At 30.5% G+C, this 15278-nt stretch overlaps 1 protein-coding gene across 1 annotated transcript in view; it reads right to left on the reverse strand.

Moving 5' to 3' along the window:
- Positions 1-824: 824 nt before the first annotated feature.
- The window catches only part of LOC148226247 (neural-cadherin-like), a 203686-nt gene continuing 189232 nt past the window's right edge, over positions 825-15278 (reverse strand). The window contains exons 5-10 of the mRNA XM_088203951.1: positions 10971-11108; positions 3136-6926; positions 2832-3082; positions 2561-2764; positions 2133-2297; positions 825-1124 (exon numbers count right to left, since the gene is read on the reverse strand). Of these exons, the coding sequence (XP_088060077.1) occupies positions 1018-1124; positions 2133-2297; positions 2561-2764; positions 2832-3082; positions 3136-6926; positions 10971-11108 (4656 nt within the window). The 3' untranslated portion in view covers positions 825-1017. The remainder of the gene's footprint in view (positions 1125-2132; positions 2298-2560; positions 2765-2831; positions 3083-3135; positions 6927-10970; positions 11109-15278) is intronic.

Genomic DNA, 15278 nt, shown 5'->3' on the forward strand with positions numbered 1-15278 from the left:
ATACAAAATTAATAATAATGTTTTAAATTGTAGTGTTCAAGAGCTAACTATCTGCATATAAATTCAGTAGATATATAGCAGAGGGTTAAATCTAATTTATTTGTGATTGCATATGTTCAATAACTTACTACAAACGTTTTCCATTAAGATCGGACGAATTGCACCTGATGTAATAAACCGCAAAACATAATTGTAGTACATAATACTAGTAACATTATTGGAAAACTTAATTGCATATCACTGTATGTGAATTTATAACTAAATTAATAACTAAAATTATAATAAATTTTAAAAGGGGATTGTATATTTAATGATGTTGCTCCCACACAGTTAATAATATTTTGATTTAATGTTTTTTTTTCTGACTCTGGCCTAGGAAAATAAATATAAATTTTAATATCTGTAATAATGTGCATTATTTTAATATAAATTAATATTAATTCAAGTATATTTATGTTATTAGTTTTATATTTATTTTGCATGTTTATTTTCTATTGATTGGCATTTTCTTAAATTTAAGCAACTCAAGAGAGTAGATTATTATTCAAGCATCGTTCACATTACAAATAATACTATATTGATCAACAATAAAATAAATTTATTAAAAATTAATATCACGTAGTGTCGTATAATTTTCAATAGAAAACATTTTTTAGTTGAATACATTTACATATATATTATAATATATAACAATAAATAATTTTAACACACAAATTAACATCGAAAAGAAATTATTCATATTAGATTTAATTGTTATTTTAAATATAATATATTTTATCATAGACATCGATATACAATATATGTTAATAACGCGATAACACTTTAATAAAATTTCATTAGTGAACATTATTCAGATTAAATAAACCCCGTTTATCAATTTCGTTGTTACTTATTAATAAAAAACAATAAACTCTTCATTTTAATATATCACACGTCAATGGTTATTTTTACATATAAAAATATACAATATGTACAATATTAACAATATTTACAATTCTTAATTATATTTACAAATATTCAACTGGGGTTAGTTTTGCTTTTTTGACACTCTTTGGACACACTCACTTTTGAGTCTGTTATGCTAATTTTTAAGTCTGGACACTGTAATATACTTTCTTCACTCACTGTAAATTAAAAAAAGACATTATTAGTATTATAATATTTTTTTATTCTTGATCTACAATAAATATATATTTATATAAAAGCTAAGAAAATATTAAATATTGTTGATGGCCTTAAATGTAAATTATACTTTTGGATGTTAGTGATATAATTATGATACTATTCTTCCAACAATATAATATATAAGATGCTATTCAAGTTATTTTAATTTTAATAGCAAGCAATTAAAATTAAAATAACACAAAATGTTTGCTCGTAAAATGATTTAAAACGTTTAAAAATATAAACTTATAGAAAAATAAATAATATGATTTTTTTAATTTTTTTGTCATTTATGTGTTTCAGCGGATTTGACATAAAATACTTAATACATAAAATAATAAATATAAAATTAATAATATAATGACTAAAGAATGAGTTTCAATCTATCATGGAAAAAACCGGAAGGTAAAGACATTATGTATACTTAATCGATAATAATATAATATCTAAAAACTAGACTTTATTGAAATATAGGAGATGATGGAAACAAAATTAGTATATAATAATTATACTATGTATGAAATACACGGATATAAAAGAAAATTCAGTGTTTAATTATTGTATGTATAAAGTTAAACATGTGTATAGAATTAAATATATTTTATTTATGGTTTACAACTTAGATAAATTTAGTTATTTTTTATATATTTTTTTGTTAATGAATTTCTACATGCACATGTGATTATAAAAATAAAAAAATATGAATAAAAAACTAGTAATACATTATATTGTCTAAATATGATATTAAAACATAATTTTAATGGGTAAGCTTATGAAAAACTATGGTTACAACCAATAGATTATGCAAGTGATAATATAAAATCATATTTGTGGTCAGATAGTGTTTTTAAAATGAGCCATCTCAACAATGATTAAATATCTTTAAAAATGCGATAATTATCATATAATAATACATAGTTTTTATATTTAAAAAATATTTTTTTACTAAATAAATGATAAATAATTACCTAAGGTTAATGAACTTATTGACCCTGCTGTACTGCAGTCGCCTTCATAGGCATAATTTCTAAGATCGTCGAAAGGCGGAAGATGCATATCTCCGTCTATTCGCTTTTTAAAATCTATTAATGAATTTTTACATTCTTCTTTAGTATTTTTATCCAGTGGTCCAACTGAAATGAAATAAAATATTATTTAATATAAATAATGACATCTCTTGCCAAATTGTAGAATAAAAGAATAATATTTTTAATTATCTATTAAAATATTTTAGTATTACATTTTATCTATAGATGGCAATATACGCAAAATAAATTTTATTATGGTTTGAATCTTGACTTTAATATTATTAAAAATATTATCAACATATAAACGTTGAGCATGCGTTTAACAAGAAATTACCCTTATTTAACTGTTTTTTTTTATATACACTAACATTTAGTCTCTTCGATATCGCTACTTTCTCGCATTTCATTCACTGGTATTTGTAGTGTTGTTATGTCAAAAGCAGTCATGTCGTCTTCGCCACCTCCTTCGTCGTCATAATTTATGACATTTTCCCTTATGTCCTTCTCTGTAGGCGGAGTTTTGACCTTAGTCTCCCGGCGTCGATTGCACGCCAAGAACACTGGCACTAAAACTGAGATAGCATAATTAACTTTTATATCGAACAAACGTTTTACAGACCATAAAACGGGGTGGCTCACCAAAAATTATGAGCAGGCATATAAAAATCGCAGTCACTGCCCCCATGCTCAGCTTGAACGTGTGCTTTTCTTGCAATAACTCACAGTTCTGCCCCCAGAACCCTTCCGGGCATATACAGCGATAGCGATATCTCGGATCTTGATTTACGCATCTTCCTCCGTTAAAACATGGAGATTCAAGACACTCGTTTTTATCTATGCAGTTTCGCCCGTCGTGAGTTACCACCTGCCCTTCGCCGCATCTGAAATTTCTAGAAATCATTATATGGATAATCTCAGTTTTGTTTAAATTTTAATCACTCACCTGCACTCGTGCTTATTCCATAGATCCATGCATTCGAAGGGCTCCGAACAAACTACGTTAGCGCAAGGGTTGTTAGAAGGACAGCCTTTCTCTAGATTTTTAGCGGTGGATGCCTGAGCCCACTGGGTGCCGTTCATTCCAGGCGGTAAAGGCAGCTGCTTGCCGTCTAATCTTATATCATCCAAACAACTTTTTTGAAAGTCGGACATTACTTCAAAAGTTTGCACTCCCGTGAATTCAGCCTTGCCTCCGGCGTAAACCCCTTCTTGTTTGTCGATAAATAACCACTGGTGTCCCTCGAAATTAAAACTTTCGTTATAATACAACCCCTCTCCGCCGTCCATTTCCAAAATCACGGCACTGCCGTATCTGCTTACTTTAACGGCATGCCATCTTCCGTCGTCTACGGAAACTTTGCTAATCCAAATATCGTTCTCCTCTATTTTCATCGAGTTCAAGTTGTACCTGAAGCGTAAATGAGACTGTTTAATTTCCAATATGCAGTACTCCCTATTGTGCTGGTCACTGATTCTAAACAGCTCTCCGCCCGATTGCCTTGTTCGGAAACGCAGTTGAATTTTAGTCGTAAACCTGTCCGGCTCGAAACTCAAAGCGTATTTAACATAGCTTTGTTGCTTGAAAGTTATTGGAATTGTGGGCGTTGTGCAGGTAGGTCCAGTCCATCCCGCTTTACAATTGCAAACTGCTTCCGTAAAACTCGCAACACACGAGCCACCATACCAACATCTAGCAGTGTTCTCGTCCTGATTGCACAATTCTTCAGTCTGGGGGCAACCAGCCACGGAATTTTTATACAAACCCGGATGAGCCAAATCGTACAGTTTGCTATTGAATACCAAATTTTTCAAACATCCATCGAAGCCCTCGCCGATGGGTCTATACTTCCACATATATCTAGCAGAGTCGAGTTGTTCGGTAAACATTCCACCCAGCTGCAGCGGAGTGTTTAAATTGAGATACTCGTTGAACGGTAAAACTTTGCCTTTCACTTGACAAGTCGTATAATTTAACTCTGGCGTAGATCCATCCTCCATCTCTTGAATATCAGCCGTTTTACACAAATCTACAACCATTCTCACATATTCAGTGTCCCAGAAAACATCCAATCTATGCCATTCACCATCGTCTAACGCCTGCTTTAGATCTACTTTCAATTCTAAAGTACCCGATCCAAAGTCAATCAATAGTTTAGGTATGCCTTTTTCGAGTTCAACTGATATGAAATCTGAAACAATTTTCTCATTATCCTTAGGCATGACAATTGGTCCATTATATAAAAGCATTCCTTCAGATTTTCTAGTTATAAATTCTAGACTTAAATGCGATTTATCGCACATTTCTAAAGGCGCATACCAAGCCCAGCCGTTGCCTCTAAAACTCCTATATATTTGTTGACACCTAGGTCCGTTAAAGCCAGCTGGACAAGAACACGTAATTCCCAATTTACCATCCACGCAAAATCCTCCATTAAAACAAGGATTGGTCCTGCACGATTCGATTCTGGCATTTCTAGCTTCACATATACACTCAGCCAGATTTTTAATCCTCACTCCAACGAGCCCCGTCGTATTTGCATCAATCAAATAAGGATATTTTTTGATATCCAACACGTTGCTGCAAGATCCTTCGCATCTCTTATTCTCCTCCAAGCACTCGTCTATCCCTACCATATTTATCGTAACATTAACATATTGTTCAATCTCTTTTCTATGTATCAATACAACGCCGTTCAACCTAACCGCTTTGTAGTTTGTACCTCGTATGTTAAATCGCACATCAACAACACGATCGTGCTTTTGATACAATTGCACACTGAAAATTTCAACATTATGCTTTTCAGTCTCAAACAATTGCGACAGCTTCTCTTTCAATTTATTCATCCTGCTCTTTCCACTCACTTGCACTTGATAATCCCACACTCTTATAAACTCATCATCTGTAACGCCTACAAGTCGCATTGAACCGGAATTCAATATCATTTCATGAGATACATCTAGCACGTGAATAGTTAGATTCGCCGATACGTTATATTGACTATGTCTATGATCCGATACTCTGAATTTTAATTTATATGTGCCTGCTTTGATGCCTTGTTTCAATTGAAGCATGCCAGTCTTCTCGTTTAGTTTAAACTTGGCATGTTCGTTTTTCTCCCATTTTACAGTCTTATCTGGAGAGTCCCAATCGTCTGCGTCGTAAACGAAAACTCTGCCTATCTCCGCGTCCGGCATCAAACCTTGATAGTTGTAGAATAGTATCTCTTTAGACGCCGGTTGCATTTTGTTATCGTTTATGTCTCCTATGGTGACTGTTAGAGTGCTCGTTCCAACCATTGGTGGAGTGCCGCTGTCGCGTATGATTATCGGTATTTTGTATTCTTTCTGATATTCTCTATCGAACGATTTCATAGAAGATACTATAGCCATACCTTCGCCGGTGACGTCATAAGGGCTTTGTTCGACTTTAAACGATGTCCTGATTACGTCGTCGGCTTCCGGGTCAAGCCGGAACTGAAACGGAGGGCCGTTATTTTTCAACTTGTCGTCTTTGTCTGTCGCGTATATTTCTGCCACTATTTGTGCAGGCACGTGCTCGGGCAGGACAGGCCTATAGTCTTCCAAAAAAGTAGGAGCGTTATCGTTGGCGTCTTGTACGATGACCGAGAGCTCTGCCGTAGACGTTTTTACGGGTGTACCGTCGTCCATTGCCATAATTTTTATCACGTGAAGAGACTGCTTCTCGCGATCCAAAGGTCTCTGGATCGACACGGACCCTTTGTCGTTTATCGCAAAGTACCTCTTTCTATCCGAAGTCCTGTCTATCTCGTACGTAATTTTGCTCTTCCCTCCTTGATCGGCATCCACAGCCTTGAAGGACTGTATTATTTTACCCAGCTTGACGCTCTCGTTCACGTATACCTCGGCACGTGTCTTTTCGAATTCGGGCTTGTTGTCATTTATGTCACGCAGCTTGACAACAACCCAAGAACTATCGACATGATAAGTATCGTGTGTGCCGTTGTCGTATTTATCGTTCACTTGTATTTTAAACCTGAACCCGTTCCTTTGCAAAGGATCCTCATAATCCAAAGCCTCCACAATCCTCAAAGATCCAGTCCCATCCGGATTCTTGATCATCGTAAATTTATTAGCGCCATATCCAGAATTCTCCACCACGTTATATTTAAAATTATTAATCTCATCCTCATCGTGGACCGTCACGGTCAAAATAGATTGAGTTGGTAAGTTAGCGGGATCCGTTTCGTCCACTTCCGTGAACCATTCTTCCTTGACAAAGTGTGGCGGCATGTCGTTAATATCCTTTACTTTTATGGAAGCAGTTCCAGTGCCCTTCAATCCACCCCCATCCATAGCCACAACTTGTATGGAGTAATCCGGAGTTTTCTCTCTATCGAGGCAACAAACAGCCGTCTTGATTACGCCCGTGTTTGGTTCAATTTCGAAAATGGGCAAACCCGTGTCTTCTTCGATCACGTTCTTTTCGATGGAGTAGACCAGTTTTGCGTTGCTCCCCTCGAGAGGGTCGTCGTAGTCGACGGCCGTTATTTTCATAACGACCTGACCGGAAGTTCCGTTTTCGGTCACGTTCGCCAAATATACGCCCATAGGAAATATCGGCGCGTTGTCATTGATGTCCTTTAAATTGACCTGGACCTCTGAATAGCCAACTAATCCATCGCCGCCTTCGTCCTGCGCGAATATCGTGAATCTCCATTGGGGTCTACCGTGAGGCAAATCTCGATCGAGCGGCTGAAAACAGAAAAAGAATCGTGTAAAAATCATATAATAGTATTAAATCTGTTAAAAATTAAATAAGTTCATTATATTATATTATCAAGTGATTTGTAAATATGGGGCCCTTAAATTTGAACAATTTTAATTAAAAATGTTTTTCATGGTGTAAAGCAAAAATAGGGTTAAAACTACTTTAATTTCCATATTTAAATTAGCGTGGCTTCTATTTAAATAACTTTCGATTAAGTGAATATCAAGAGGCAGGATTTTTGTAAAGAAGATTTTCAAAGAGCTTTAAATCCTTAATTAGTTCTACTCCTATATAAGTTTTAAGTATATCCATATCGCAAAATCCAGTTTTATTTAATCATAACCATCTGACGTTTCGGCAAATACATTATTATTATAATCGACATTAGATCGTGGTTGCATGATTTACTATTTACTAATATATAAATTTAACAAACCATATGTGTGACATTTTTATGCGTTTACATTTGGGTTTAATTATGCGTTTTTGGGTTTAGTTATGCATTTTTATCGCATCGTATCATGCGATAAAAATCACTGGCTAGCATCTTAGTTTTCCTAATTAATTTCCGCTATGTCATTTACGATTTTTAGCAGTAAAATTGGTATTTTTAAATTATTTCTCTACGTAAATTGTCAGCTGGATTTAGTTTTTATACGTGTAGTTTTTTATATTTTTTTGCATTTTAACGCATATTTCGTAGATCAATTTATTAATATTTTTTTTCAATTTCGGTTAATTAATTATTGCTTTTATAATCTATTTTTAATTTTATTTATTTAATAATCGACGGTGTTAGTTAAATTTATTTAAAATATGTTTACGCGTTGGAACAACAGAAATTTCCGTTTGATCAATTACGGATGTAAAATAATTAATATCATCACAGATTATCGTATATTTTATATTAAAAATGTAAGCGATTTTCGTAATTAATTCTCAACTTTATCCAATTAGTTTTCTCGCAATTAAATATTATCTCAGGAAAGACATCGATGTTATTTTAAAATATAAAAAAAACATTGAGAGGTGATTTTGTGACAAAACCTGAATACAGTCCTGCATCCTCTAGATCTGAGAGTTACCTAAGCAATGTCTAAGATTTATAGTGTCATGTGATAAGTTTGTGACTTTGAGTGGTGTATAATCGTATCTGAATTGGCTCGCACAAGAATAATTTTAGTTAAAATCGCGTCCAAGTGCAAATACGGTATCAAAATCGCTTTGAAGCAAACCATCTTCCAAAGAATTATACCTAGCGGCAATTTTTGCGAGTTATCGATTTATTAATAACTGTAGTCGATTATCTATTTATAAACCTGTACTTGTTACGCTTATCCTTAAGGATGAAAAAAATAAGACGCTGTAAATATTAATATTTACAACGCGTTCTTTTTTTGTGCCAACGTTTTATTATTAATAACCTTATTATATATTTATTGTTTATTCATAAAGTCAAAAGGTCTGCGAGCATATTCGGTCATTGGATTTCATAATACGCCTACTTTATTTGCGCTATGGTGATTAACTTTATTCAATTAAGACTTTGTTTATTTTTTATTTGATAAATTCATATTTTATCTGCATAACTTTACTTAAACAAATTTATGTGTATATTTCATTATTCAAGCTTTTAAGAAGAGCGAGAGATGTATTTTTAATGAAGTAATTTTTAACATTTATTGCGCACTTGTGTCTTTTATTATTAAGATCTCGAGGGCATCAAAAATTAATAGCATTTTAACGGTACAAACACAATTATCAACGTTTTATTACACTTAAAAATAAAATTTATTTAGAAGTATATACTATATCGTATTAAAAGAAACAGAAAATAGCAAAATATTGTTGTTTTCTTAGAGAATAAATATTTTTATAAAGTCGTTTAGAAAAATAGGTAGGGGATTCTGTCGTTGGGGGCTTTTTTATCAATAAATAAATATATTTTATACCAAGCATCGTACTGTTGTTTGTTTTTAACACAATTTAATTTAATTGTGAAGGAATAAAGCGATAATAATATTAATAGTATGTTCCTTACTTTTAAGGGTGGTTTATCTATAAATCGAAAGTATTTGGACCCATAAAGTTTACCCTTTATAAATTAGGTAATCCCTAAATAAATGTATTTTTTTTTAAATGAACAAAAAAGTAACTTTAAAAATAATTATTTTAATTTATTGATAGAAAATAGAATTTTATTATTAAGATTACTACCTTTGCTTACTTCTTAGTTATTTATTTGATATATTATTCCGATAGCCTTATTTTTACATCGTCTGCATTTTTAAAAGTGTTGCATCGATTAAAATAAATCGTAGTTGAAAGGAACAATGGATAATAATGTGGGTGGGATTAAACCTTCCAGCCAAGTTTATTTTATCGAGAGTCAATTTTTGTACACGGGGACGCGCATTGTCGTGTTGTAAAACTATTTGACTCCTGTTAACAAGTGAAGGCCTTTTACTTCCTTACGCAAACGATCCAGCGGATCACAATAAGATCTTGCTATCTTGAGATAGGTTTTGCTACTATTATATCTACAATATCCATTTCTCATCTCTCCCAATCTCTCAATCTTCTTAATATGTCTATACACTGTTTACTGTTCAAATTAAATGATAGCTATATATACAATTGTTAGCCAAATACATAATTAAAATCATTATTGCAATTATCTCGAATAGGCAAAAAAATAATGTTAAAGAAATTAGAGAATATCGATATAAGTGAAACAGTTTTAAGGTGGTTTAATAATTATTTAAAAAATAGAAAGTAAAAAATAAAAATAAATTATGCGTATTCCAAACACAAAATAATATCTTACTGTGTGCCACAAGGGTGCAAATTGGGACCATTTCTGTTTATATTGTATATTAATGATACAATTAATAATATAAAAATATTAAAATACACCTGTTTACGGACGATACTTTAATATATTTGCATATGGGATAATTTGTAGATAATTTAAATAATTCATTATGTTTAATAGAAATATGGTTAAAAAATGTACTTTGGCTAAATTATATTAAAATTAAATATATGTTTTTTTATTTATAAATATCTGGTAGAAATTATTATAAAAATAGTTATAGATAACTCTAGTATAGAAACAGTTGATTATATTAAATATTTAGGAGTAATTATATATAAAAAAAAGGTAATTTTAAGGAATATTGTAAGTACATATTATTAAAAAAATATTAGAAGGATGAAAAATATGTTAAGTATAAACACAAAAAATAATCTACAATAATATTATATTGTCCTATTTTAATTATTGTACAAGAATATTATATATGTTACAAAAAATGCAAAATTAGATAATAAGAATAGTTTTAAATAAAAATAGACTTACTAGTTGAAAAAGTATGATTGATTTATCGGAATGGTTGGATGTTCAAGAAATATTATCGATTATTGTTTTTGTATTTATATATATGTTTTAGAAAATAATACGTTACTAGAGTATTTCATAATTAATAAAGATATACATATATGTAATATTAGAAATAAAGACAATTTAAGGGCTGAGTGGTATAATAAAACAAGTACGGCCAAGGGAATGAAAAATATCGCTAAATATTTTTTTTCTGTAGAATATATAGCCTTTAAATACTGACGTTTTTGATATATTTTTTTCAACTATAAATTTGTTTATAGGGTATTTAAAATTAAATAATAAGATAAATAAAATAACAATATTTAATAATACATATATAACTTAGGTTGCACGAGCAGTCGTTATCATATTCGAATAAATAAGAATATCAAGATTTGATGTATCTTTTGTTATAAAAAAGACTAATGAAGTTGTGCAGATTAGACCAGAAACCCTCAACAAAGTCGTAAATATCTCATTGTGTCACAAAAAAACAACATAACACGTTGCGGTCTGCGATAAAAACGAAAAACGCGCGTCCGTTCGAACGCCGTGAATCATCTCTTTTTGATGCCCGTTTGAAGATAAATTGCCGAGCGCTCAAGGGGTTGTATCGTGATAGAGCGCAATATATTTTACAAACCTTCAACACGAATATCTCTCCCGACGTTCTGTTTATGTCAAATTTACTGTTGGCCGGGTTGTCCGTGTCTATGCCCTGGCCGCTGGGGAAATAAACCACGTTGTGCGGACGATCTTTGTCCCCGTCTATCGCCGTCACCTGTAAATATTAATTTTATATTAGCCTGCTGTAAACGTTTATGACGACGTCAATCTCGCAGAGACAGCGGTTCAGGTAATTTTATTGCAGCGACATAATTTTCGTCTGGGTTGTCGGTATAATTTAAAATTTAAATTCTATAGAAAAAGTGTGCATAAATGTTTAAAATCGGTCAAAGGGTTTTAGAGATATCGCGAATATAAAATTCGTCATACACAGACACGCGTATGTATACAAACATACACGTATGCCTACTCATCCGGAATGCCTGGTGAGTACGTAGTAGAGTCTCCAATTACTCGAACCATCAACTACTCGAGTATCGAATATTAAAATTTTAAAATACTCGAGTACTCGAGTACTTTCGAGTATTTACCAAATGTACCAAAATAGCTATTATTCGTGCACATATAAATAAATAAATAAAATACTTAGTATGTTAATTTTTACAATTATTTTAACTTCACGAACATACTTTTTGAAAACAATAATGCAAAAAGTGTCTCGAATTCAATATTACTGCTAACCTTTGGTTTTATTATTCCCGTTATAGAAAAAACCCTTTCCGTTGCTGTTGATGTTGGTCTTATTGTCATTAACGCGTTGGATAAGGCTTCTAATTTATATCTGTTCGCTTTTTATAGATATAAAATTTTTTGAACTCTCTTCTTATGTTCTCTTCTTTCATTCCCTTCTCTGCTTTTCTCTTATTTCCTTCGACTATTGACAAAATAGCATTTTGTAATTCTTTTTGAATAGATTTTTTTTCCCAACAATATACAATATTCTACTCCTTCTGATTAATGCGAAGAATTTAAATCTATATCCTTCGAAGATGTATTTGGGTGAATCCTTTTCACTCTAGAGCTAAACGGTTCGCAAAGAACTGACTTTACTTTAAATGCCTTTAAAACACACAATTGTTTTGATTTATATTTTAAGCTGAGGGATCAGTATAAACAATTAACAACACTTTACGCTACAACTGCATAGTCATAAAACCTAAAAAAATTTTTTGTTGATATTTCATATTGTTCATTACCATAAATTAGATAAGTCGGGACTGTCGAACAGAAAACACAAAATAAATTTCTCCGTCGTACCCACTAACATAGCCGACGACCGGAACTATGCAACTATGGAACTATGAAAAAATTATACCTGATAGTAACCGCTCTAACTCGGGACTTCGGGCATAAACGCCAAATAAAAGCAAGACGTTAACCTTTACCGGACCGAGTTATAGTTATTTTGTTTCTGAAATATTTCAAAAATTTTTAATTTCGAGTATTAATCGAGTAATTTTCAAAATACTCGATTATCAAGTACTTGAAAAATAGACAAGTATATTCGAGTATTGAGTACTCGATTACTCGAATTGGAGACTCTAGTACGTAGGACACTGACAAAAGCATTTATTGGTCAACTTACCCAAAGTTATACCGAACATAATTAACAAATATTGTTTTACATACAGTATGATAGAGGAGTGGAAATAAAAGTAAACCATTATTATTTATTTTGAAAAAAAAAACAATAAAAAATTTTGCTGATTTTAAAAAGCGAAATCAAAAAAATATTAAAGAAAGCAAAAAATTGGAACCTAATAAATAATACATTAGATAAAATTTTACAAATGAAATAGTTTACACTGCCCAAATTTAACAATATTTTTAAAGTTGATATAATACGATGAACGAGATAATCGTAAATATTGGTCAAGATGTTGATCACCTAAAAAAAATTATATATGCGATTTTATTATATTTATATCATTAATCAGCCAAATAGGTAGAGCCGAAACAAGACAATAATTTTTGTCTCATGACTGCGTATTTATTTCTATTTCCAAATACAATCTTTGAATTTAAAAATAAATGGTTATGTTTTATTACTTTTAATTCCAATTAAATTCAATTTGCTTCAAATATTGAAGAGATTTCGCTTGCAATTTCTTCTATATTGATTTATTTCTAAAAGATTTTTGAAATAAAGTGTGATATTTTTAATTTTTCTAAAATTTACGAATCTTATCTAAAATTTCTTTTATCATTTATAGTTTTGAGTATCATCTTGTTTTGGTCAAACTGATTCGTATCAGGATATATACGCAAATATAAAACAATACCTTCAAAATTTGTTTAAAAAATATGATAAGAATTTTATCGAGCTTATAATACCTAAAAAAAAATATATTTGCCTTGTAATTTAAGATTCAAATCATTGAGTTTTGAGCTAAAGTCTGTTAAGAATGGTTCAATTCAATAATAAATTTAATAATTACTTTTTTTTTTATTTTGGGAAATTTTAACTTTATTAAAAAATTATTAAAAATTGTAAATATAAATGTTTTTTCCTGTATATGTTATATTTTAAGGAGCTGTTTTTTCACTGATTTTTTTTAATTACCATACAGATAAATAGCATTAATTGTGCAGTATCCATCACATTAAAGAGAAAGGCAACGTATGTATTTATGCTCTATTTTCACCAAATTTTTTAATTAGTTTTGTGACTGTATTTCCTGAAATATTAAATATTTTTTATTTTTAAATTTAAAAATTGCGAATCTGCAGCCGCCAAACGATTCTGTAAAAAAATTCTATTTACCAACTTTTTTTTATTTTTATTTAAATTGACACACTTTCAAAGATGCAACGATTACTCAAAGTGGTTTATTATTATATTTAACAAACATGTTTTGCTTTGTAAATTAACTTATAAATATTTCATTTTTGCTTTGCGTATTTCGTTAGTATTCTGTTTCAGATTATGAGTGCATTGTCTAAAAATGTCGTTCGACATTTTGTTTTCGCAATCTTCACAAATGATTTAAATAACATAACAATCAACAGAATTTATCCATAGTCTTATTAAAAAAATGTGCAATTAAATAGACATATCTGCATTTAAATAAATACTTTGTTACATAAAACGAATTGTTTGTGCATTTATGTAAAGAAAATTTTCGAATTATTCATAATGTGTTTACAATCTGACCAATAATCAAATCTGTCTAACAATAATGCACAAACTATTCGTTTTATGGAACAGTTATTTTATATATTGCTCGATTAAATTGTCCTAGTAAAAAAATATTCATGTTCCCATTCTTCATAATGATGACATGCCTTTAATTTTTGGTAAGCTCATGACCAATGCTTAAAATATTTAAAAACAATACTTTATAGAATTATTTAATATTTAATTTAATAATAATTAAAGAGGGCTATTTACCTTTCACGCGGGGCTGTTTTTAACCCTTTGCTCGCGGCTGATATTTTTTAACGTTATTTCGCATTTTGCTAATATGTGTGGGTTCATCAATTTATGCCATAAATTATTAAATTTCATTTCGTTAAATTAAAGTGTTTTTAAACCTTAAATTATACAAAAAAATCATAATACAAGGCATCAAGGTTCATGACACCTTTTGGTGCCCAATGCATACTGGCAATTTTCTTGATGCCTTATATAGGTGTCATCAGTTAATGAATTACAAATTTAGTTTTTTATGAATAATACAAGCTGTTGATAGAGTTAATAAGATTATTAAAAATATTAAATTGCACCAAAACTATTTTAAAACATTTAATTGATTTAAATTGTTCAGGAAAAAATATTTTTTTCGTTGTGTTCATATTGTATAGTTTTTTAATGTCTTCTGGCGTTTTAACAGTGAAAGCTTTTTACATCACAAACACATATGTATCTGACACAATTTATTCCTGAACAAGCAATTCGTGTCTGAGAATTTCTCGAATACGCGAGAAAAATACCCAACTATTCCGAGCTAAACCTAATGACTTTTTTATGATTGTATATATAATAACAACCGTATAAGGATATTTTTATATTTTTCATCACATACAAATGATTAAAATATTTATAAAGATATTCAAATTAGCAGAAATTTCTTTTATTATTTATTTTATTTTTGCCTTTCTATTTAATTCATAGAACTCAATTAAAAAATAAAAATTTTGACAAGCAATTTATAAATCGTCCGATTTATACCTATTGATTAAAAATAAAAACATTGGTAATGTTTTTTTAATATTAAAATATGACTTTTATCGTACTACAAATAATCAATATTGCTGGTTTACTGTGCACGACTCGTATATATTTTTAAACGTAATACTCGGAAGCAAAAATCTTTGTTCTAAG

Source organism: Plectrocnemia conspersa, unplaced genomic scaffold (assembly GCF_051122295.1).
Source record: "Plectrocnemia conspersa isolate PC_06_02 unplaced genomic scaffold, ASM5112229v1 ptg000014l, whole genome shotgun sequence".
NCBI classification, from domain to species: domain Eukaryota; kingdom Metazoa; phylum Arthropoda; class Insecta; order Trichoptera; family Polycentropodidae; genus Plectrocnemia; species Plectrocnemia conspersa.